Source organism: Leuciscus leuciscus (genome assembly GCF_965113295.1).
Source record: "Leuciscus leuciscus genome assembly, chromosome: 22".
Lineage (NCBI taxonomy): Eukaryota > Metazoa > Chordata > Actinopteri > Cypriniformes > Leuciscidae > Leuciscus > Leuciscus leuciscus.
The window spans coordinates 17655333-17680002 of record NC_138746.1 but is presented as its reverse complement, the minus strand read 5'-3'; the positions used below and the strand labels follow the sequence as shown (position 1 = coordinate 17680002).

At 37.0% G+C, this 24670-nt stretch overlaps 2 protein-coding genes across 7 annotated transcripts; both read left to right on the top strand.

Moving 5' to 3' along the window:
• Positions 1-1110: 1110 nt before the first annotated feature.
• Positions 1111-6498, top strand: ubtd1a (ubiquitin domain containing 1a). 6 transcript variants are annotated; one of them, XM_082153215.1, is made up of 4 exons: positions 1114-1613; positions 2745-2998; positions 4378-4605; positions 5097-6498. In XM_082153215.1, the coding sequence occupies exons 2-4, from the start codon at positions 2944-2946 to the stop codon at positions 5477-5479; spliced, it is 666 nt and encodes a 221-aa protein (XP_082009341.1). In that variant the 5' UTR covers positions 1114-1613; positions 2745-2943; the 3' UTR covers positions 5480-6498. The 6 variants fall into 6 exon arrangements, with proteins under 6 accessions (XP_082009338.1, XP_082009341.1, XP_082009340.1 ...); XM_082153214.1 differs by lacking the exon at positions 1114-1613 and adding an exon at positions 2145-2417; XM_082153216.1 differs by lacking the exon at positions 1114-1613 and adding an exon at positions 2145-2417 and having other exon boundaries at positions 2729-2998.
• Positions 6499-7572: 1074 nt separating this feature from the next.
• rrp12 (ribosomal RNA processing 12 homolog) lies at positions 7573-23268 on the top strand. The gene is made up of 34 exons (XM_082154942.1): positions 7573-7786; positions 8059-8276; positions 8369-8452; positions 8577-8653; positions 8744-8849; positions 9545-9661; positions 9858-9996; positions 10662-10789; positions 10871-10969; positions 11100-11191; positions 11272-11383; positions 11477-11577; positions 11669-11783; positions 14833-14975; positions 15088-15209; positions 15331-15395; positions 16007-16169; positions 16319-16473; positions 17791-17852; positions 18040-18133; positions 18221-18379; positions 18477-18557; positions 18808-18913; positions 19352-19459; positions 19644-19801; positions 19904-19992; positions 20103-20261; positions 20961-21130; positions 21236-21355; positions 21446-21489; positions 21568-21643; positions 22604-22671; positions 22754-22836; positions 22922-23268. The coding sequence occupies exons 1-34, from the start codon at positions 7648-7650 to the stop codon at positions 23019-23021; spliced, it is 3852 nt and encodes a 1283-aa protein (XP_082011068.1). The 5' UTR covers positions 7573-7647; the 3' UTR covers positions 23022-23268.
• The last annotated feature ends 1402 nt before the right edge of the window (positions 23269-24670 follow it).

The window sequence follows — 24670 nt, the reverse complement described above, 5'->3', positions numbered from 1 at the left end:
CTCAAAGAGAATATTAAGAAATATATCTAAAGAACGCTTGAAATGTCTTTAAACGAAACAATTCAAAACGAAAAGAAATAGGCAACACTCTGATGTAATCCATGCATTTCTCCATATATGCGCATTCACTACGGAAATGGCGATCGTCAACTTCATCTTTGCTTCATCTCAACTTCCCTGGCGCCACCCCTGGGTTTAAATTGGGCTCGGGCTCATAACATACAGTTAATGTGTCGGGCCGGGCCGACAAAGTCAATTCGCCTCATTCGGGCTTCGCGTCTACCGCGCCGCGCGACACGCATCGCGCCGCAGGACCTCTAGACGCGCGTAAACGCGTCTTTACATTGACTTAACATTGAAATCACTCACGCCAGACACTCAAGAGTGAGTGAGTAATCAAAAAACCTTTGCTTAGCCTCAGTTGAGTAAAACACCGTATGTGCAAGTTCAGCACTAACTCTGCTTGTCATCATAGAAACAGATAATCAGATTGTGATGTTTATTCCCGCTTCAGTAATATGCTGCATATGCAGCGTAAAAAAAGACCTGCAACCGTCTCGCAAGTGTTGATAGGCTATTACTCGTGAGGTGTAACCAATCATATAGCGCCGTGGGCGGGACATTGAGCAAGTCTGCAGAGTGGTGGTTACAGAGAGGCTGCGGAGCCAGTCAAAGTAGCGCATTTTAAAATAAAAAGGATTTTAATCAAACCACGGATCCGTGATAAGTTTTGTGATCCGCCTCGCCACTAGTGTAGTAGCACTGATCACTTTGAGGGGGGGATAAATTTATCCCCACCGGGGATAAAAATAATTAAGCAGAGGCAGGGATACATTGACCAGAAAGGGGGAAATCCCACGCATCCCCCCCGGCAAATCGCACCCTGTATATATATATATATATATCCACCATCACTCACACAAAAACAGGATGTGCACATTATATATATATATATAGGTCTATCCACTTTAATCTTTGTTCAATAAATCTGCGGTTTCTCCGTAGCACTTCAAAAGAGTCAGCCGCGCTCGCGATAGTAAATTTGTGAAAATTTGTGCACATGCACGAACGCCCTCTAGTCACAAATTTACTACGTCACCAGTTTCATCCTTTAGAGCTCTAAAATGATTTATTCTTCTTCAGGAGCCAACAGGAATGTGGAATACTTAGGGGAGGATGTATGCGTTTAACTCAGAGGACAAGTAAATATCAAGTTTAGAATATTAGTTACTCCATTGATTGCGTTAGTTATGTGATACATTTGTCTTCCTGGTGGAAGGTTTACTGATCAGATCAGAATCAGATTAAGTCTTAGACACATGTCGACTCAGCGGAATACGGGCTTGTGTCTATCCTCGGATAACAATGCATCTGACAACAGTACATTACAGTAAACTAGACATACATTTTCTTGTGCAACAACAAGATATAATTTACTGACGTCATCAACTAGGGCTATTTACATTTTGGATCCGAAATGCATTTACTGCATCCATGCATTCAAGACTTGGTCCTTATGTGAGTTTGAGTGATGGGAAGTTGTTTTGGAGTGATACGTCAAAGGTCTCGCCTGTCCTCCAGGAATGCATCCAGATACAGCACCAAACGAGGAGGTAATTGATCTGCTGAGGAATTCTGCTTGCAAATAGTGTAAATGCATCTGATGTTCCTTGAATGAGAAAACTTATTTGTCCTACTCTATCAACACTGTCTTTGTCAGCTTATTCTGATATTTTAGAGAATGTATCAATGTAAAAAGACAGTATATGGGAACCTTAGGTAATGGGGTTTAAATCTTTTTAGATGCCACAGACATTTAGCATGTAAGAGACCCCCCATCCTTAAATTTAAAAGGGATTTAGAGCCTAGTTTCTTGAACATAGACCTAATTATACAGTAAAGAAATTATATATTTAAAATATTATCTGAAAAATATGACGTTTCTGTTAAGTTACCTTATTATAGTATTGTACTGTTAGATTATTAATTCACATATATTTATTTACTTATTTTATTACATATTTTATTTATTTTATGTGAATCAAAGTTGTATTCATTTATTTTAATCTTATTTTTAATTTATTTTTAATTTTTTACACTGTTTATCTCTAAACTTTTCCAGAGACCCCTTAGCACTCCTCTGCGGTCCTCTGGGGGTCCCCAGACCCTATTTTGAAAACCCCTACCCCTGTCTTGGCACCGTTTTTAAAAAGGGCAGTTAATTTTCTTTCTTTCACAAGGGCAGAACTTACACAACCTATTAGTTCCTGTTGGAACTCTAACAACTGTCACTGGTTGCTCAAATAACCACAACATAAGGGAAAGATTCGTCATGTGAAACATATATTGAAGTTCCGTTTTCTTGACTAATTGTCGATTCACGGTGCTTAGAAGATTGACATATTAGATATTCAGTGGTGAGTGAATTGTGGATTTCTTCTCTGCTTATATTATAAAATGAATGTTCTTTCTTTACCTAGAAATCCAATCCAATTAAGATTGGGACATCTTAGATAAGATGTATATTTGTGGAATTGCTTGGGTTCACCTGCTCTGGACAATCCCGGGATTTACCGTTTATTTTTGACTCTCTGTCCTGGTCTAAAATAGAGCCAACTGGATTAAGTTTGTTGTGAAAAGTCACTCATACTCCTAAACCCAAGCCAGAGATTGTAAAAGCAAGGCTAGAAGTTATCTTGGTGACCCGCTCTGATTTATATTTGTACAGTCGGTGTTATTTTTAGTTTCAGAAAACAGGTGATGGGCGTGTACAGTGTGCAAGAAACTGGATTTACAAGCTGGGTGTCAAGAGTTTTGCTGTGAGTGAGGTCTTTAAGCACCGTGCATGTGGAGTTGATTATCCTTCAAACCCCTGCATGAAGTCATAGGAGCGACTGTCCAGTCAATTTTCACTGATTAAAGGAATAAGTGAGCGGTCAGACCATGGGAGTTGCAAACTCGAGAGACTATCGACCAACGATAACAGTTGTGCTCAAAAGTAAGTAGCTTACAGCACACAATTTATCTGTTTGTAAGATAAGATGTGATAAGATTGTTTAATGATACTTGGAACTATTTGAACTGTTGAAGGTTGTTGACTTAATGTGTACATTAGCCTACTTGTTGTGTAGTTCAAGACCCTAAATTTAAAGACAATTTTAGCAGGTTTTTTTGGTAATATTATCTTGTTTGAAACTGTAGCTCTGTCACCTGTTACCTGGCCTGAGTCATCCTGCCATTGTTAACGGAAGCCAAATTAAATGAACAATTTAATCTCCTGTATTTAGTAATCGAAAAGGATTTATAAGTCTGCAAGATCCTAGATAGACAGTGTTTAGTTTGCTGACTTAGAGTCAGTCTGATTTGTATGAGTGTGGCACTCCAGCAATACCTTTAATGTTATTAATGTGTTAATACAGTACATATTTTACAGTACATCATGGACTTGTACTGTATAAGCCAAGTTAGCCAACATACATTTTGGTCTTTTTTTATCATAAGAATTCATACTGACTAGGTAAGTTTAGTACTTATGTCTATATGGTTCTAAATGGCAAAAAAACATATATTTATTTTGCCACCCAGTGTTAAAATGAAAATGGTGATTGTTGCAGTGTGTTTGTTTTGTGGCGTTCTAAACTCTCGTCTGGCTAGGAGTGATGCATGATGGGACAGATGCCACTAAGTCCTGTTTTGCATCACCCGATTAAGGCTTTAATCTCAGACACTATAAATAATTTGTTTTCCTCCAGTGTATCCACTGCTTTGACTCGAGAGCAGGTTTTTATCACGTTGTATGAAGATTCAAAGTTTCTTTGGAAATCTTTACTGTGATTCTGTCACATTTTGTTTGTATACAAATAATTAAGCCACTTGTCTGCAATAGCTTTCTTCCTAAAGGGATTTCCCTTTGGCCCACGTGAGCTCATGTTCTTTAGTTGACATCCAGCTGGGCTGGCTTGACTGTTGGGATTTAGGTTGTGTTTTAGATGGAGATTTTTACCGCATTATTACATTTGATCTGTAATAATGGGTTCATAGTTCACTTAAGGGACAAGTAGTTGTTAAACCGGCGTTTATTGTGACAAACAAGAGTCCTGAGCTTAGATAAAATTGAATTATCTTTGCTAGACGTCAAAGAGAAGCTTTGAAATCTGTTTAGCCCCCCTGAATCTCATTTGTGCAAAAGCTGTGATGTTACATGTGTGACATGTATTTGTTGTCCTAGTTCTTTAACCAGAGGTCAGGACCCTTTTTGCGAAACGGGATTTTTACAAATGGCATCCGGATATATCGGACTGACCACTTAATGCATCTTTAAATGATCCGGATATGGCTTAGGTAACATTTCCATCTTTGTGTCTTTTTCTTCTGTAGGACGCAATGAGCCCCTGAAGAAAGACAAGCCCAAGTGGAAAAGTGACTATCCTATGACGGAGGGCCAGCTGCGCAGTAAAAGAGATGAATTTTGGGACACGGCTCCAGCTTTTGACGGCCGTAAAGAGATCTGGGACGCGCTGAAAGCTGCAGCCATAGCGACTGACTGTAACGACCACGAACTAGCGCAGGCTATTGTAGATGGAGCCAGCATCACACTGCCTCATGGTAAACTTTTAAACGGCATTTTTAATTGATATTTTGATTCTATTTTGTATTTTTTTAATTTAGTGCAACTTTTTGTTTACAAAAATATCTCATTATTAGATTTTAAAAAAAGAAATTATTGCTTTTATCCAGGAAAGACACATTAAACTAATCAAATGCATCACACACAACCATTTTCAAAATTGATAATAATCAGAATCAGAATATTAAAATGATTTCTAAATGATCATGTGACACTGAAGACTGCTGAAAATTCATCTTTGCCATCACAGGAATTAATTACATTTTAAAATATATTAAAACGGACAACGTTTATATAAAATTTTAATTTTTCACAATATTACTGTTTTTTGATCTTATAAATAAGATAAGACACTTCAAAAACACTTTCTTGCCCACCCCAAACTTTTAAAAACACTGTTGTGTACATATATCTACACATGCTAAATATACACATGAGCTGAATTATAGCTTTTGATTTGCTCTTTCAGGGTCCCTTATGGAATGCTATGATGAACTGGGCAACCGCTATCAGCTCCCTGCGTACTGCTTGGCTCCTCCAGTCAACCTGGTCTCTGAGTGCAACGATCATAATGTGTCTGAAAACGCTGAGCCACAGGAGAAGAAAGAGAAGGAGTTCCAGCTGAAGGTGCGTCTCTCCACCGGAAAAGATCTTCGCATCAGCGCCACAATGGCCGATTCCATCCGTCAGCTGAAGAAACAGCTTCAAATTCAGGAAGACATTAATACCACCAATCAGCGCTGGTTTTTCTCTGGAAAGCTCCTCACGGATAAAACACGTTTACAGGACACCAAGATCCAGAAGAACTTTGTAATACAGGTCATTGTTAATCAGCCCATTGTTCCCAACTAGAACAGGCTCATAAAACTGTGAAGCAGGACTCAATAAACTCACAGCTTTACGGATGCTTACAGTATTATGTTTCCATTATAGCCCACTGATCAGGTCGGAGTTTCTTTTTCCAAATGTGAAGCACAAACATTTCTTATAGAAACTTTGTAAAATTGCAGCATACGAAAGTGTGTTATACTAAATTACCGTAGATACCTTGCCTTCTTGGTTTTAATATCCATATGTTGTGTGGATATTCATTTCCATATTCTACATGGTATCATTTGCCTTGATCTTTGATACAGTCTGCTGTCTTTTGCTGAGCAGGCATAGACTATTTTCAAGAGGGTGAATTAACAGTGCAAGGATTTTTCAATCTTATTAAGATCTTATATATGTTCAATCTACATGTAAATGGTTATTTCATCATGATGCCATTTTGATTTTGTTCAATCATTGACTGTTCGGAGGCTTATGAATCTTTCTGTTACATCTGTGTTCTCCAAAAAAAAGAGATACTTGGTACTGTGTCTGATTTTGCTTTGCCAGTCATAAAATTTGTGTTTATATTCCGAAGCAATTTGTATACATTTGTTTGTAGCTATGCTTTTATAGAGGTTTGTCATTTATTTTAGCACAGACAGGTTTATTTTATTATTTCTAATGTAAATGAATTTTTAATTAATAAAAATTATATGTTTTGTTTATTGTTGCTGAAACAAAGCAGACTTTAAAAACTCTAAATTGTACAATTATTTCATAATGTAATATTATATTGTTTCATTAAGAAGCAGATTTGTAGCTACTTGTTTATCTGGAGAAAAAACAATCTCACTATATTTTACAAGTTTTTACTAAATTAGATTTTTATACTGTGGCAAAACTGTAATTTTTGAGTTTTCTATTGAATTTTCTATTGAAAAAAGTTGACTGGCTTCATTTACAAATTGGATTTTGTGGCAAGATGTCAATCACCACTGAGGATTTATTGTTTCATTTTTTCTCGAATATGAGTGGAAATAAATAGCAATTTCAAAACACGTCAGTCTGTGTGTATCAGTGCATGGTTTATTTTTAAGTTAACACCATGTATGGATAAACAAGAATTCCTTTTTCCTTTCCTTTAAAGGAATAGTTCACTTAAAAATGAAAATTCTGCCATCATTTACTCACCCCCAAGTTGTTTCAACCCTGTATGAATTTCTTTCTTCTGCTGAACACAAAGGAAGATATTCTGAAGAATGTTAAGAACCAGACAGTCGATGTACCCCACTGACTTCCATAGTAGGAAAAAATGTATACTATGGAAGTCAATGGGGTACATCAACTGTTTGGTGAAAAGAGTAAAGAGATTGTAAAAATTGGACATTTCAGGCTGTCATGAATTTAATATACAGTTCATCTTAAATAGTGGTCCACGAGCAGGAATGATAATTTAAAAAAAGTCATGAAATTCAATAGGAACAGTGGTCTTAAAGGATTTAGAGATATACAATAAACTTAAAAAAAGAGCCGGAGAGAAGAAGTGATGACGAGGTTAAGGTTGGGACATTGTACTCTAAATAAAACACTTAAGATGATTGGAAAACACCAGACAGGATTGTGTATAGACAGAGCATATAATCTTGAACTGTAGATATGAAGCAGAGAGAGATGATGAGGAATAAGCAGTGAGTGGGGTGCAGGAGTTCAAGGGTTACTGAGAGTGCACGGTACTGTGTGTGTATGTGTGTTTGTGTCCTGGTAAACCCTACATTATTATGGGGACAAAATGTCCCCACAAAGATGGCAATATCCGAAATCCTTGTCCAGCTTATAAATCATAGTCTACAAAGGGATGTTTTCTGAAAATGTGAAAATGCAGAAAGTTTTCTTTGATGGGTAGGGTTAGTGTAAAGGGAAAGAATATTTATAGTATAGTTTGTGCAGTATAAAAATAATTATGTCTATGGAAAGTCCCCATAAAACATGAAAACAACATTTATGTATGTGTGTTTGTGTTTAGTTGGTAAAGAGAGGTACACTCCGGAGCAGAAGGAAGCGGTAATCCACCAATAAATTGAATGTCATCCGCAGTAAAACAAGAAAGAAGAAGAAGAAAACGCATGATGATGACGCGTGTCAAGCGCGACACGCAGACTGGAGAGACAAACGTGCTTGTAGCACTGTAAGGATTTCCACCTGCAAAAATGGTGAAGTCTGGAAAACTTAGATCAGGAGCAGCCCAGAAAGTAAGGCGGTGGAAGAAAGGTCACAGTAGTGATAGCAATCCGGTGTCATGTCGCTATCGAGAAGCCGCGAAGAGCCGATATTTTAGCCGTCCCTCAGGTGAGACTCTGGCCTGCGTGACAACACGTGGGTAGCTGATCGAACTTTGTAAACAAGTTAAAAATCATGCCTGTCTACTTTTAGAGAGAGACGACTAATTTATTTTCGCGTTTATTTTAAGTCACTTTAAAGCATAAGATATTTTACAATTTGTGACAGTTATTAGGACTGCACATTATTTTTTATTGTATTAATGGCTAGGGTATCATATTGTTTAGATTGTATGATTGATGTAAATGTGAGATTCATCGAACCTCTTTCTGTTTAAACAGATAAAAGTGATCTGACAGTAGATGCTTTGAAACTCCACAATGAGCTTCAGGCAGGATCATTGCAGAGAACTGGTGATGTGGCAGAAGATGCCATGGAAGATCAAGCTCTCACAGAGAAGACCTCTGGGACTTTTCTTAGTGGACTGTCCGACTGCTCCAACATCACTTTTAGAGTTGTACAGCGCTACTGGGAGTCGAGCTCTGCAGCACACAAAGAGGTTTGTTGTCAGTTTATGGTCAGAGAGCTGTATTTGTTGTCATAATTGCTAGATTATCGTTATATGTGTTTAATTCACATTTTATTCTTCAGATCTGTGCTGTATTGGCGGCCGTAACTGAAGTGATTCGCTCTCAAGGAGGAAAGGAGACAGAGACGGAGTACTTTGCAGCCTTGGTAAATTAAAGTCACCATTAAATCAATTAGTTTCATGATGACACATTTTGCTGTCAAAATGCTCAAAAGTGTGTATGCTTTCTGTGGATCAACCTATGAATGTCTTTCCATTTTCAATCGGCAGATGACAACATTCGAGGCTGTAGATAGCAATGAAGCACGGGCAGCTGTTGCCTACCTCCTTAACCTAGTCATGAAAAGGTGATCGGCGTGGATTTATACTGTAGTAGTGATTTAAATTGCCTTGGCCTGTTGATCTTGATAAGTTTATGTTCTGCTTATCTTCTCAAGGATGCCAGTTGCAGTGCTTAAGAAAAAGTTCTCGGACACAGCCAAAGCCTTCATGCATGTGATGTCAAACCAAGCCGATTCCGACTCTTTGTCCTGCCTGCGATGGGTTTGTACACCACCTTTTTTTTTTCATAAATGTAACCCTATGGCATTCTTTAACATCACACTTGTGATCCTCAGCAGTCTAAACAGACCCTACACAATGAGTGTTTTTTTTAATTTTTATTAAAAGAAAGGGACTAAATTTTGTTTCAATAATATTTATTATATTTAAGGAGTTTCATGGTATTAGCCAATATTCAACTCTAAATTATGCACCGTTTCTATATAAAATAATACAAACATTTTAAATGAATACAATGTTTAAGTTAAAAACAGAGCAAAGGATTTTAAAATCCAATGGAAGTCAGACTAGACATTGTCAAAGACTACTAAATCGTGGCTGATTTGTTGTTTGTACCCCCACAAATTACTCTGTTTTTCATATTTCCCATTTAATTTCTTGTGATCTTTGCGGTCATTTGACGGCCACAAGTGTGACTTTAAGACCATTTAGCCTTTTGTAATCAAGTCCACGATATTTTTGTGTTCATGTAGCAAGTGCCGTTAAAGTCGGCAAGTTTCTTACCATTCCAATGAAGTAAAAATTTTTAAAATCTAAATGTAATATTTTGATCTAAAATGACCAAAGACCACCAGAGGTGTAACCAATGTAATGACATTGTGATGAGAGGAAGAAATCTGCTTTGTGTATCCCCTATTATTTTACACTAAAGTTGCTTGTTTCTATATTCCTCGCAGATCTTATCCTGTCTGGCGACTTTGCTGCGTAAACAGGATCTGTCAGTGTGGAGTTACCCATCAACTCTACAGGTGTACCACGGCCTGCTGAGCTTCATAGTGCACCCTAAACCAAAGGTCTGTTTGTTTGATTCCCATCCAGTCAGAGCTAGAATGTTACTGTTGTTATAAGATTCCTTTTACGCCATGTAAGATTTTAGTCATACACCGCTAGTTGTTATACACAATAGATACACTGTTTCTGTACTGCCACAGAGTGACAGACTATAACTGTTTGAGGTTTCTGAACAATGATTATGTCCTTGTGATGCAGTTGCGAAAGGCAGCGCAGCAAGGCATTTGCTCCGTCCTTCGCTTCAGCGACTTCATGTTCTCAGAAAATGCCCCGAGCCACCACCCAGCAGCCGTCACCACAGCCAAATTCTGCTGCAAAGAGTTGGAGCAGTCAGGAGGTCAGTTGAACTGAAAACCTACTCAATCAGAGGCTATCACTAAATATTAATAAAAATAAGATATTAATAAAATGAGGAAAATTACAAACAGTGCATTTCTTTGAAAGACCCAAGTACAGTAAACATGGAGTTCCTCTATTTTTTACAATGGCACTCTACTCTAACACCTCACTGCATATGTCCTTTGTTTTTGGGTGAACTAATCTTTTAAGTGTACATTTAATTTCCTATAGTTTTTCAAGGTTGTTAGCAATTCAAAATTTAGAATCAAACTACATAAGGTTAGTGTGTAGGCTCAGAAATAACCTTATAGCACCACCTAGCATCCAACCAGCGAATAACACTGGTAATAACCAGTTTGAACGTGGATACTGTCTTGATGTGAATGATTGTCACCAAGTTTCTTACCATTCCAATGTAGTAAATGTTAAAAGTTCAAAACATCTAAAATGAGCAAAGACCACCAGAGGGGTAACAAATACCAGTATGACTGGTTTAAATGTTGATATGAAAAATTTAAAAATTGTGAATGAAAAGATTGTCCCATAAAAGGGATCTTGCCACAAGTCACCAAGTGTCGTACCATTCCAATGGAGTTTAAAATGTCAATATATAATTTATTTTTATTATAATGATGAATATATTGTCTTTGTATTCGACTCAAGGCAACAAAGAAGACACAACCACTCTCCATGTGCTGGGTCTGCTGAAGGAACTGCTGTCTGCATTCCCCCTGAACTCGGTCAAGTCTTGCTGTGAGACCCTTCTCCGTGTCATGACCCTGAGCCATGTGGTGGGAGAGCAGTTTAACTCATACATTTCTGTCATTTTGATTTGATTTCCATTCTTAACACCGTCCTCTGATTCTTTGAAGCTGGTGACTGCAAATGCAATGCAGGCTTTCCACAGGCTTTTCAGCAGCAAACCCAGTCCTTCCACTATGTCTGCAGAGCTCAATGCCCAGATCATCACAGTGAGTGTCATAATTGATAAACTGTGAACACAAAAGATATTGTGCTGGATTCCATGATCTGATTTTTGCCCTTTAATTTGATCATCTTCAAATGTGTGGATTGACATATCTATCAACACCTTCCTTCCAGGCTTTATATGACTATGTTCCTAGTGAGAATGATCTGCAGCCTTTACTAGCATGGATTGCTGTAATGGAAAAAGCCCATGTTCATCTCTCCAGGTAGGTCTTTTCCAGCACTGAGTGTTTTGTTTGCTAGCTTGGTGAGGAATCTTTCTCATTCCATTATTTTTGGGCTCTAGTTTACAGAGCTCTCTGAGTCTCGGTCATCTTCCTCGCCTCTTCTCGGTCACCATGTCGTGTCTTCTATCCTCGCACACGCAAGTCGTCTCTGCTGCAACACAGACTCTGAAGGTTTGCCACATGTTGTCTATAAGCAGCGTAATCGGTTATTTCTCAGAAGTGAATTTGTCTTAGTGTTTTTCTATTTTTTTTTTCTCCCTCCAGACTCTGATAAATGAGTGTATAGCTGCGCGAATGGAAGAGATTGAACTTGTTCTAAAAAACACATCAACTGGAAATGGAGCTTGCATCCTAAAGATGTTTCAGTGAGCCTACCTGTTACCCCCATCTATCCTAAAGTCATGTCCTTTTCTAGAGCCTGGTCTTTCTAAAAATCTGACCTCTTGTCTTTTTCAGTATTGTGGAGGAAGGGTTGTCCTATCGTTATCATGCCTCTTGGCCGTTTGTGCTGCAGATCCTGGGCTGCTTCTACCGAGCTGCAGGAAAACAGGGTCATCCTTTCATGATAAAGGTATGTTTAAAAAAAATTAAATTATATATATATATATATATATATATATATATATATATATATATATATATATATATATATATATATAATAGTGCTGTCAAAGTTAGCGCGTTAACGCGAAATCATATTAACGGCACAGATTTTTTTAACGCGCGATTATTGCAGCGCGTATTTTCTGTTTGACCCGTGGCCTAACCCCTAGTTGGAGAAATGGAGATACAGTGTTGCCAACTTAGCGACATTGCAGACCCCTTTAGCGAATTTTTTATTAATTTTTTTCTTCAAAAGAGCGCCCAAACCTTATTTAGTTTCTGAGAATCTACCGGTACCGCCGGTACTGCTCTCCCAGCACGCACGCGCGCATCTCTCTCTCTCGCCTCTCTCTCTCTCTCTCTCTCTCTCTCGCTCTCTCTCTCTCTCTCTCTCTCTCTCTCTCTCTCTCTCTCTCTCTCTCTCTCTCTCTCTCTCTCTCTCTCTCTCTCTCTCTCTCTCTCTCTCTCTCTCTCTCTCTCTCTCTCTCTCTCTCTCTCTCTCTCTCTCTCTCTCTCTCTCTCTCTCTCTCTCTGCGTCTCGCGCTGCAGAGAGGAGCAGCGCTTTTTAAACACAGATATTATGTTGCTTCTCTAATTTTACATGCAAGTATAGCCGAAATCACAGCAAAGATATTGTCTTTATCTTATGTGTATTTCAGTTCATCAGACGACGGCTTGATTATCAGGATTTTTGTGCAGATTAACATCTTGGAAGGGAGAGCTGGTTATGTCTTAATGGGTCACGTTTCAGTCACTATTTCATATTCATTACGTTGTTTGACAACAGAAACAGTAAAATATACCAATGAAAACAGTTTTGAGAATTTAGCTTCATCAAAATGGGCACAGAGAGAGACAAACTAATGTAATAATGAATAATAAATGTACATTTAGCATTTTCAGAAGAGCTGCCCTGTCATGCAAAAATCTAAACATGTTTGTGTTAGTAAATTGCTCAGTGCAAAGAAAGAGAAGTAATGGGAACCTGGTATTTCTTTGTTCTTTCTTCATGTGTCTAATAGACATGAACAAGTTCTTTGAAAAACATCTTTGACCTTTGAAACATGTCTCGTATTCATGCTCTATGTTGACTGGTTTCAATAATAAACACACATTTGCATAAAGCATCCATATTTATCCATGCCCATGTTGATTAGAGTATTACAAACTTAAAAAAGTATTAATTTTGAAATAAAAACACACACACACACACACACACACACACACACACACACACACACACACACACACACACACACACACACACACACACACACACACGGAGAGCTCGCCGCTGCTGGGCCATTAACGACAGAGCGAGCCGACACACACACACACACGCGCGCGCGGAGCACAGAGCGCGCCGACCGACCGACACACACACTCTCTCACTCACGCGCGCGTGCGCGCGGAGCACAGAGCGCGACGCACATACCGAGCGGAAAAGACCCGCTCATGAAAGCTGCCCGAGAATGAAACCTGACCGCCGAACATGGAGGGGCGGGACGGCATATTTCGGCCTTTTTAATAGCAGACGCAACAGGAAATCATTAAAACGAGGCAAAAAAAAAAAGTGCTGCGTCAATTGCGTTATTTTTTTTTAACGCGTTAAACATTTCAAATTAATCGCAAAGATTAACGCGTTAATTCCCCCAGCCCTAATATATATATATATATATATACAGTACCAGTCAAAAGATTGGAAACATTACTATTGTTAATGTTTTTGAAAAGTCTCTTATGCTCATCAAGCCTGCAGTTAAAAAAAAATAAAAATAAAAAAAACCCAGTAATATTATGAAATATTATTACAATTTAAAGTAATGGTTCTCTTTTTTAATATACTTTAAAATGTAATTTATTTTTGTGATGCAAAGCTGAATTTTCATCAGCAAGTACTCCAGTATTTGGTGTCTTATGATCCTTCAGAAATCATTCTAATATGATGATTTATGATCAATGTTGGAAACAGGTGTGCTGCTTAATATTTTTTTTATAACCTGAGATACTTTTTTTCAGGATTATTTGATGAATAAAAAGTTAAAAAGAACTGTATTTATTTAGAATAGAAATCTTTTGTAACAATATACACTACCGTTCAAAAGTTTGGGAACAATAACTTAAAAAAAAAAAAGAAATTAGTACTTTAATTCAACAAGGATGCGTTAAATTGATAAAAGGTGATGGTAACGATTTATATTGTTAGAAATGTTTTTATTTTGAATAAATGCTGTTTTTATGAATAAATGCTGTTAACGTTTTACTCATCAATGAATCCTGAAAAAAGTATTCCAAAAAAATATATTAAACAGCACAACTGTTTCCATCATTGATAATAACTGAGTATCAAATCATCATATTAGAATGATTTCTGAAGGATCATAAGACACCAAAGACTGGAGTACTTGCTGATGAAAATTCAGCTTTGCATCACAAAAATAAATTACATTTTAAAATATATTAAAAAAGAGAACCATTATTTTAAATTGTAAGAATATTTCATAATATTACTTTTATTTTATTTATTTTTTTTAACTGCAGGCTTGATGAGCATAAGAGACTTCTTTCAAAAACATTAAAAATAATAATGTTTCCAAACTTTTGACTGGTACTGTATATATATATATATATATATATATATATAATGCACGCACGTGCACACACACACAATTTTATGTAGTTTTCTTCTCCCCCCTGCTGTACCGAACCATATATATATCAAATTTACTTGCATGTAATTACAGCTGTGATTAATTTATATAATTACACTTAATTTTTGACCCTTCAAACCACCAAACCTGTCCCTAACCTTGTCTCTAACCCACCTCAATAGCAGCAAAAGTGTTTTGCAATACAACATAAGTACATTGTACCTTATAATTATTGTGCAATAATTTTTTTTATGCAAGTACATAGTTAAAAACACCTATAATTAAGTGTGATTTTTTTTTTTTTTTTTTCTCTTTAGTTTGTGTGTTTGTTTCCTTGATAGTTTATTATCTGTGTGTGATCTTCAGAGTCTGCAGTCTCTCAGTGACCTGCGGGCCACCCCTCAGTTCCCCTTCTCTGGGGAGCTGGATCTGGCTGTGGGCAGTGCGGTGGAGAGCATGGGTCCAGAGGTGGTCCTGAACGCTGTGCCCCTCCTCATCACTGGAACCGAGTGAGTTACTTTGCTGATGCTTCTCAGTCTAAAAAAAATTCTTCTCAGTGCTTTGAATGAAAAATTAAGTTATTAATGTGATGAAATGTGTTGTATATTTGTTTGTTTACAGTGATGACCTTGAGTTCCCTCGCAGCTGGCTGATCCCGGTCATAAGAGATCACGTGAAGAACACTCAGCTGGCTTACTTCACATCACACTTTTTCCCTCTGGCAACCAAACTCAAACAGACAGGTTTGTAATGGACACATACACACTGTGGTTTACATTGTAATTCAAATGTTGCTTAGTGTCTGTATTAAATGCACATGCTTATCAATTAACATTTATTTTCTCATTCTCTGGTTTATATCAGCTGATGAACTGGAGCAGTCGGGACAGAAACTGATGGCAAAAGTGTATCAGACTTTACAGATGCAGGTATTTTGACAGTTATGGTCAGAGTAATCTGCCATTCACAATGTATATCTGAAAAGGCAGTTAAAGGAGTAGTTGACCCAAACAGATTAGTCATTTTTGGGTTAACTATTAAATTAATAATCTTACTTGTATATCTTAATCAGAATGAAAAGCCCTTATTTAAACAGGTTTTTATATGAAAAAAAATCACATGCGATTCACAAGAGCTGGTGCAGATCTGTTCAATAAAAGAACAACTTCCATGTTGGGCTGGTCCATATAATGATACAAACTTTCACAATAAATTGTGAAAAGAGAACTGATTGACTGCAGACAAGCGACATATACTTTGTGAAGTATAAAATGGTCTAATAAACACTAAAATGTGACCCTGGATCACAAAACCAGTCACAAGTCGCACGGGTATATTTGTGGCAGTAGCCACATTGTATGGATCAAAATTATAGATTTTTCTTTTATGATGCCAACATTACCTTGTTTTCTCCAGCTAATACGTACACAGAAACATTCGGAATGCTGAAAATATGTATATACAAAAAAACTGGATGAATGGTTTTATCTATTTGAATTATTTTTCCAGTTTTATAATTTAAATGTATTTGTGTTTCCAGATTTGGACTATGTTACCTGGATTCTGCACTAAACCCACCGATTTGTTGGCATCATTTAAGGGCATTGCTCGGTCTCTGGGAATGGCCCTCAATGATCGCCCTGACCTCCGCCTGTGCATTTGTCAGGCCTTGCGGACTCTCATCAACAAGAGCTGTGAGAAAGGTCAGCTGATAGTCTCAATAGTCAGCTGTGACTATTAAAATAAGTCTCAAAATCTGAACAGCTCTTTGTTGTTTTCTGTTCATTGCTTTGGTTTCATTTTCACTGATGACTGCTCATTGATATTTATGATTGTGTATTTAAATCTGCAGAGGAAGAGAAGGCTGAATTAATTCGCTTTTCCAAGAACTTCCTTCCCATCCTGTTTAATGTCTATAGTCAGCAGCCTAAACCAGGAGAGATGGCATCTGCTAGGATGGCTGTCCTTGAGACAATCAGAGTTTACCTCAACATCACAGACCAGACGGTAAATTCATCTACCATATTTACAAATAAATGTCATAGGGGTGGGTGATCTGACGATATTTTATCGTGATCAATCTTCAAGACATCCACGAAATACTTTTCAAGCAAATCGTAGAGATCGTGATCTTATATGTCCTCGTAATATTGGGACTTTTATTTTGACGGCTCTGAGAACGACTGCACAGTGGTCACATTCTCCGTCTTCATTAGTTGTGGTCTCTGTTTAACAGTTTTGTCGAAATACATTACTGGATAGAACTGTTAAACAATGTGAACTGTATACAAATAGTATCATAGCGTTTGCTTTTATTATATTAGTAACATAAAGGCAAACACTATTAATACTTTCTCATTTACCTTCAGCATATGCACATTTATATCATTTAAACATATCTTTGAATATCTAATAAAAATGTAATTTCACAAACCTTGCAGGCTTAGATTAATTCAGCTGTCAGATATTCTGAAGTGCGCATTTGTAGCCTGCATGTGTTACTGTGCGTTACTGTCCGATCGACAAACTTTAAACCCTTGATTTGAAACTATGCTGCGCTATATTCAGTTGCCCACTATGTCATATGCACGCTCTATGAAAAATTTGTGTTACCTTGTCTTTTTTTTGAAAAAATATGATTCCCAGTGCGCACAAATTGACCAGATTACTAAGTGCTCGGTTGATTAAATTGTTTACTTCCTTTTTATTCATATTTTTCTCCAAACAATTTCTTTATTTGTTAAAAATACTGTGTAATATGATTACAGAATCAAGAAGTTACAATCTAAAACAAGTCGGTTTAGTTTAAAGATTTATTTAATTTACTTTAATATTATTTTGGCCAGTCTGCTCTTAAGATATCGGCATCGCCCTTCAAAAAACCAATATCGGTCGACCACTAGTTTAATGACTATTTTGATAACTGATTGTTTAATGCAATACTGTGTTTTAAATTGTGCAAATAGATCAGTCCATAGGCTTGTTCCAGTCTGGATATTTTCAATTGTACATCTTAAAATTGGGAAGATCGTGGATCATGATTGTTTGTTTTAAGATCGTGATATAAAATTTTGGGAAGATCGCCCACCCCTAAAACGTCATCATTGCAAGAATGACATTCTGGCCTTCCTGTAGCTTAAACAGTAGAGCATGCCATCAGCAACGCCAATATCATGGGTTCGATTCCCGGGGAAAGCAAGAACTGATAAAATGTGTACCTTGAATGCAATGAATAAGTGTCTGCCAAATGCATAAATGTGAAATTACATCATTGCAAGTTTGCTCTTGTTGTCAGTTGTAAATATTTTTTTCCTTTTGATTTAGATGGCGTGCACATTCCTCCAAAAAGCCTCGGAGAGACTCAACAGTGAGGACAGCTTCACACGGTAATTCGGCTCCACACATTTGCCGTCTTTCTTTGAGACGCATATAAAAAGGCAGAGACCTAGATGGAAACCTGAATAATGCATCATTTGAAACCACATGTTTGAGTATCAGCCTAAAAAGCATGTTGAGTTTCATTGGAATAGGTTTACATTTTGCATTGTAAAATAAGTGGCTCATATTTTGTAGGCTTGCAGTTATCGACCTGATTGTTGCAATGGCTCCATTTGTGGATGAACCATCTATGACCCAGACATTTGAACTGATTAAACCTTTGGTGGAGGTGAGAATCTTCCTATTACCATTTCAAACCATATTTTCACTCTTTGCATTGAGTGTACTTCATGTCTCTGTACATGTGTGTTTATAGAGCAAGGATGCTGGCATCCAGAAAAAAGCCTACAGAGTGCTGGAGGAGATGTGTGGAGGAGAGAAAACATCTAGTAAGGCTTTTGTTCTGGCGAATCTCGAGCAGCTGAAGGCAATGTTGCTGGGCAGCCTGAAGTCTGCGGTCTCATCTGCCAAACGGGTGAGAGCCATGAATAAACACCACTAAGTAATTACATGTACACTGAGAATGTGTAATGGAATAATATGTGGTGTTTCTTTTTTATTAAATTTTTCAGCCTAGACTCAAGTGTCTGATTCACATAGTGAAGCAGATCAATGAAGAGCACCGTGATTTTATTACTGCTCTGCTTCCTGAGGTACGTCTGGCATTGAGCTCAGTCGGTAACACTTTATTTTAGTGTCCTTGTTACATGTGCTTACCATAACTGTAAATTAACCATAATTACATGCATCTAACCCAAAACTAAACCCTATTCCTTAATCCTATAGTAAGTACATGCTGTTAATTCATTTTACTCAGCATTTAAATGCGCATTAACCGCAAAGTCTTAAATCCGAGTGTTATTCTTTATAAAAGCTATGATATTGGGATTTTTGTGTTTTTAGGTAATTCTTTGCACAAAGGAAATGTCTATCGGTGCCCGCAAAAACGCCTACACTCTTCTGGTTGAGATTGGCCATGCATTTTTGCGGTTTTGTGGGGACCCAAAAGGTGAAGATAAAATCGAATATATTTTTATTTTCATTACTGAAATATATCTCGCTAAAAGTAAGAAATTCACTCACACTAGAAATTCCTTTCTATATACTAGTGCTATAGCCTGGAATAATAAACTTTGCTGTATAAAGCAGATACAAGTTAAGTGTTTTTAGAAAGGAAGTAAAAAAATTGCTTTTTTATCTTTAATTTAAAAGTGATGTAGAGTGAGATGCTGAACTTGATGGCGATTTCTCTCCATATATTATCTGTTCTTACATTTTGTAAACATAGAGGACCACACTGGAAATAAGCCTTTGGCTTTTTTGTGTATTTTATCCTCGTCAGTTTTGTTTGAAATGATGTATGATCCCTCTTTGTACAAATTTTCTGTTTCAATATTGTCTAAAGAAAAAAGAGCTGAAATAATTATCTATCATAATGTGTTGTCAGATGCCATAAAGGAGTATTTAGACCATGTGTACATTGGACTTACTGGCTCTGTAACGATGATCACCTGCACAGTTCTTGCCTTAACCAGGCTGGTGTTCCATTACAAAGGTGAGAGTGACCACTACTTAATCTCATTCTGTTGTTTTGTTGGGAATCACTACTCACATTTTCTGCAGAAAAAGTGAAACTGTAGTGATATTAATGATTGTAAAGAATCATTAAATGTTTTTAATCGTTGTTTGACTGTAAAGCAAAAATAAATGTGGAAATATTGTCTGGTCTTTATCTGCAGATTCCATAGACGTGCCCTCATTGGAGCTGCTGCTACAAAATGTCTGTCTTCTGCTTGCCAGCAGGACACGAGACATTGTCAAGGCCTTGCTTGGCTTCCTAAAAGTTCTCCTGTTTTCTCTAGATGTCAAGATTTTAGCCAGCCATGTTAATGTTATTGTAAGTGAGGAAGAGAGAGTGTGTTCAAGTTCATATTTGAAAGTGTCTAATAAATTGACCATGTTATTGATTCTTTTCCCTTTTGTCTCTATCATTTTGCAGATGGAAGGCATCAACAATATGAATGATATGCGAAGACACTTTAGGGGGAAACTTAAGAGCATTTACACCAGACTGATTAGGAAATTTGGGTAAGCTTTGCGGCTAACCACCAAGCATAACCACTCAGTCCTTTCTTTCTTTATATGCTTTTTCTTTTATTCTATAAACTTTGTATGATTGTAATGTAATATGTGTTCAGATTTGAGCTGGTCAAGAGCATGTTGCCGGCCGAGCAACACAAGGTCCTAGTGAATATCCGTAAAACGGAGGCCAGAAATAAGAGACGCAAACTCGTGATCAAGACGGAAGGGGACGGCTCAGACACTGAGGACGAATCACCTAAAGTGAAAGGAGAGAGGTACGGATACAACTGAAATGATTTTGAGTAATGTGGCTGTTTTATGTGGTGTCCATCCGGAAATATTTTAGGGCTTAGCTGACAGGATGTTCTTGATAGTGTTTATTTATTTATTATTATTTGGCCTTGTCCACACGAATACGTTTTCATTTAAAAACGCATCTTTTTCTCTCCATTTTGACCTTCTTTTCTACACTGTTGTAGTGTGGACCGTGAAAACAGGTTTTCAAAAACAATGATGCATGTTGAGTCATGTGATGCATTTTGTACCCATGATATCTATGGTTATACCGGCATTGTTGTGCCTGCTGTTTACTTTCAGTGTTGCTAAAGATGAATGTTCTTTTGTAGAATCTTCATATTGCATTCTTGCAAAGATGACACAAAATGTACTCTCAATTGCTGTCCTGTGGCAAAACATAAGATTTTGAGTGCGACCTGTGCTCAACAGTGATTGGTGGAATATTTTACTGATATAGTGATTGTGCCAGAAAATTAGTGTGAGAACTTTGACTGCTCGCTCTGTGTCATCTCATGAGCTTTTAAGTTTTCATATGTGCAAATAAGGTGATTTAAGTGTGTTTACGATTCAGTGTGGATGAGCAACTTTTGGAAAACGCTAGTGTGGACGCGGTGCGTTTTGAAACTAAAACGCCTTTTTCACATGTTTCCGGATTAATGTCCGTTGTCTCCTTGCAGTATTGAGGACATTCTGGCTGAGACTGATTCTGCTGACTCGGATGAAGACGAGAAGCCCAAGAAGGGGCTGAAGAAGCCAATGAAAAAGAAGGGCCAGGCCTGGTTAAAGGAAGGTGTGTCCGACGAACCACTCAACTTCCTCGATCCAAAAGCAGCGCAGAGAGTTCTGGGTAAGAGATCTTTCCAAATGTTCAGTTAGATTCAGTCATGATCAAATTAAATTCATCATGTACATTAATATATCTTGTGTATATCGCTCATTTTTATTGATTTAGCCACCAACCCTAACCGAAAGAAGGCTAACAGAGCTGAGCATGGATTCAAGATGACATCCGATGGTCGATTGATCATCAAAGAAGAGAAGGATGATGATTATGATGATAACAAAGCTAAAGGTGGGACATGATCATTTTTTCTGAAGTTTATTGACTCACCTTTATTATTGCAATAAACCACTCTATGTTAATATGCATATATCCCTCCAGACGCTGAAATGGATGATGTCCTGGAAGAGGCGGGAATCAAAACTGTGAGTGTTTTATGCTTTTGAGAAATGTACAAAAAAGTTTTGTAGTGTGTGTGATGTTCATTTTTCTTTGTTGAACAGAGGAAGAATCCAAAGAGGCAAATGCATGACGATCTAGATGAGGACATGGATGTTAAACCTGCGATGAAATATTTAGGTAGGACAACATAATTCATAATCATTTTCTCATTTTTAAAAAAAGGACTGTGCTATAGTGTAAAAGTTCTTTCACACAAAGAACGATAACTATATATTAGTGTCCACTCTAATGTATGATAACTAGGGCTGTCATGATTCTTCGATTAAATTGGAGTACTTGATTTAAAAAAAAAAAAATCCTTGGATGCAATTTACCCGTGAACGAGTAACCGGCAAAATACCGGAAGTGGCGCATTCCACGTATAAGAATCCATGAACCGCATTATTCGACTTTTTTTTTAAGGCTGCACAATATATTAAAACCATATAAAATCATAACTTAGCATAGTGCTATTGTGAATTTATAATAAGCAGTGCTGTAGTTTTGTTGTCTGCCACTTTAAATGCTCTAGCTTTTTAAATCAGGATGGATTCTGTTTGGCTGTCAATGTTCAGCTGGAAAAAAATTTGTGTGAAAGTGATTCCAATGATATCGTTTCTGCGTCGTTACTGTGTGTGTGTGAACTGCTATTCTTTTTAGAACGATTATCTTTATCATTATTATAATACTTTTCCTTGGTGTGAACAGGCCTTAGAGGATGTGCAAAATTACATACACTGACATGTTTCAGATTTACCGAACCCCTGATTATACATATTTTTGGGACTTTTAAATTTGTTACTTATGTCATTCAACTGAATATTTACTGTATTCATACTATTGCAATCCAAGGTACTTCAAAGAATATAGTGGAATTACCATGGTACTTGTTAAATAAACAAGTAAATAAATTACTGTGGTACCATGTCTAAGAAATCATAATACCATGGTACATTGATTATTTTGCGTTAATTACTGCCAAAACACAAGTAAACCGTAAAATTATATTATAATGTAATGATAAATATTGTTACAACAAATTAATTATATAATGTTTCTGAACATGTTAACATTTCTATGTATTGTTGAACTTCTCAGCTGGTGGCAGTGGAATCCACAGGCCTCTGGGTGCAAGACCAGAGTTTGGGACTGAGTATAAATCTAAGGTGAGAAGCCTTAGATATATAATAGAAAACATATAAAATGAACATCTGAAGGATCTCTGCTTAACCTCTCTGTTCATTGCAGAAGGGAAAGGGGGATATTAAGAAGGAAGGCAAGTGTGACCCGTATGCCTACGTTCCTCTGAAGAAGTCCCAGCTCAATCGCAGGTAAGGGGCTGATTCTGTCCTTGCACGCTTTCTCTTTAAATATACCAGTGATGCAGCTGATCAAACCTGACTGAACTTTAAACAGGAAAAAGGCCAAACTCCAAGGCCAGTTCAAAGGCATGGTCAGAGGGGCCAAGAAAGGAGCACTCTCTGGAACAAAAAACCTGAAGAAGAGGAAAGCCTAAAATGTGTTCCTGTTGTGGTCTTCCTAGATCTGGCCTCATTTTAAATGGCATGATCAAATTAAAAGCTAGAGACGTGGGCAAATGCTTTGTGAACTTCCTGTGGAAGTCTCTTAATGATGATTTCAAGAGGTCCTAGTTGATGTTTGCTGTAGTTGGAATATGAGAAAATAGCAGTGTGATAATAGCGTTTGCCTTATGTATTTATGTACTTGCTATGATGGACAGAAAATAAAATGTTCAGAAAATAGTATGGAGTAAATCTTTTTCTTTACAAATGGTGTTTTTTCTGCTTTTCCATTAATTTTCTGCTTTGTACTTTTTTACATTTGAGATGTTCTAATCAATACACATCATGAGATCATGCAGTTTTTTTAAAACAATCCCATACTGCCTTATGCTTTCTGCCTTTACATTATTAATATCATGTTTCCATTGTAAAACAATGGTGTTTTCTTAAATTTATAAATCATTCAAGATGCGCTTTAATAAAGTAATTCCCACGTGCCCTTCAAAGTCTTAAATCTCACAAATGTTACAGTGATGGATATTGTGTACCACAGTTTTTCTGCAGAGGATATTGGTGGTGTTAACGTTGATCCCAGCTGTGAGAGAGAGTGAAAGAGGGCTGCTGGAGGTCAGACGTGTCCTCTTACTCCAATAAGCTCGACTGGATTTTCCCTTATGGTCCCAGTGAGAGTAGAGTGATACAGGCTCATGTTTATGGTGGCGTCTGCTGGCTTTAGCCACTACAGCTGGTTTTGAGAGCCATCTTTCATTGACAATGCATGACAAAAGCCTATTAAGGTTTTTTTTTAATGCATTGTGAATGTACACCAACATAGACCATAACTATGGAAGCCCATTCTGCAACATACAAAAACCCAACAACATTGATGATATGACATAAAAAGAGGACATTGACAAATGTAATCATAATTATGGCAAAAAGTAAAAATTTGACATACTGAGTTACAATTATGACAGTCAAAATAAAAATTTTGACCTGGTATCTCATAATTTTGACTTGATAAAATGATAATCATAAAGCTGACATTAACAAATTATAATTTACCAAATAATTATTTTTATTATTATTTGTATTTATTTACTTTTTGACAGAAATGGGCTTTCATAGTTTTGCTTCTATATTGACATTCACAATGCATGGCATATAGATGCCTATCTCTTACGATTTAGTCAATCATTTTGACTTTGTTTTAGTTCACAGGCTAATTAACCGTAATGACTTTTTATCTCAAAATGATGGGTCTAATTATGACAGTATATCAATTTGGACCTTTTCCCTCATTATTATGACATAGTATGTCAACTTCGACTTTTGAATCTAAATAATTGTATTAAAATTATGATATTGGTCATTTTGACTTTCATGACTTTTTATCTCAATAATTATAACTTTTTTTATCTCATAATTATGATTCACTATGATTCATTGGCTGAAATCTGCTTCTGTGTTCTGTAAAACATGTATAGCCACCTTAGTTCAGACTCCATAAGACATTCTAAACCAGTTAAGTGCAGTTCATTAAAGGAATAGTTCACTTTTAAAATGAAAATTCTGTCATCATATACTCACCCTCATGTTGTTTCAAACCTGTATGAATTTCTTTCTTCTGCTGAACAGAAAG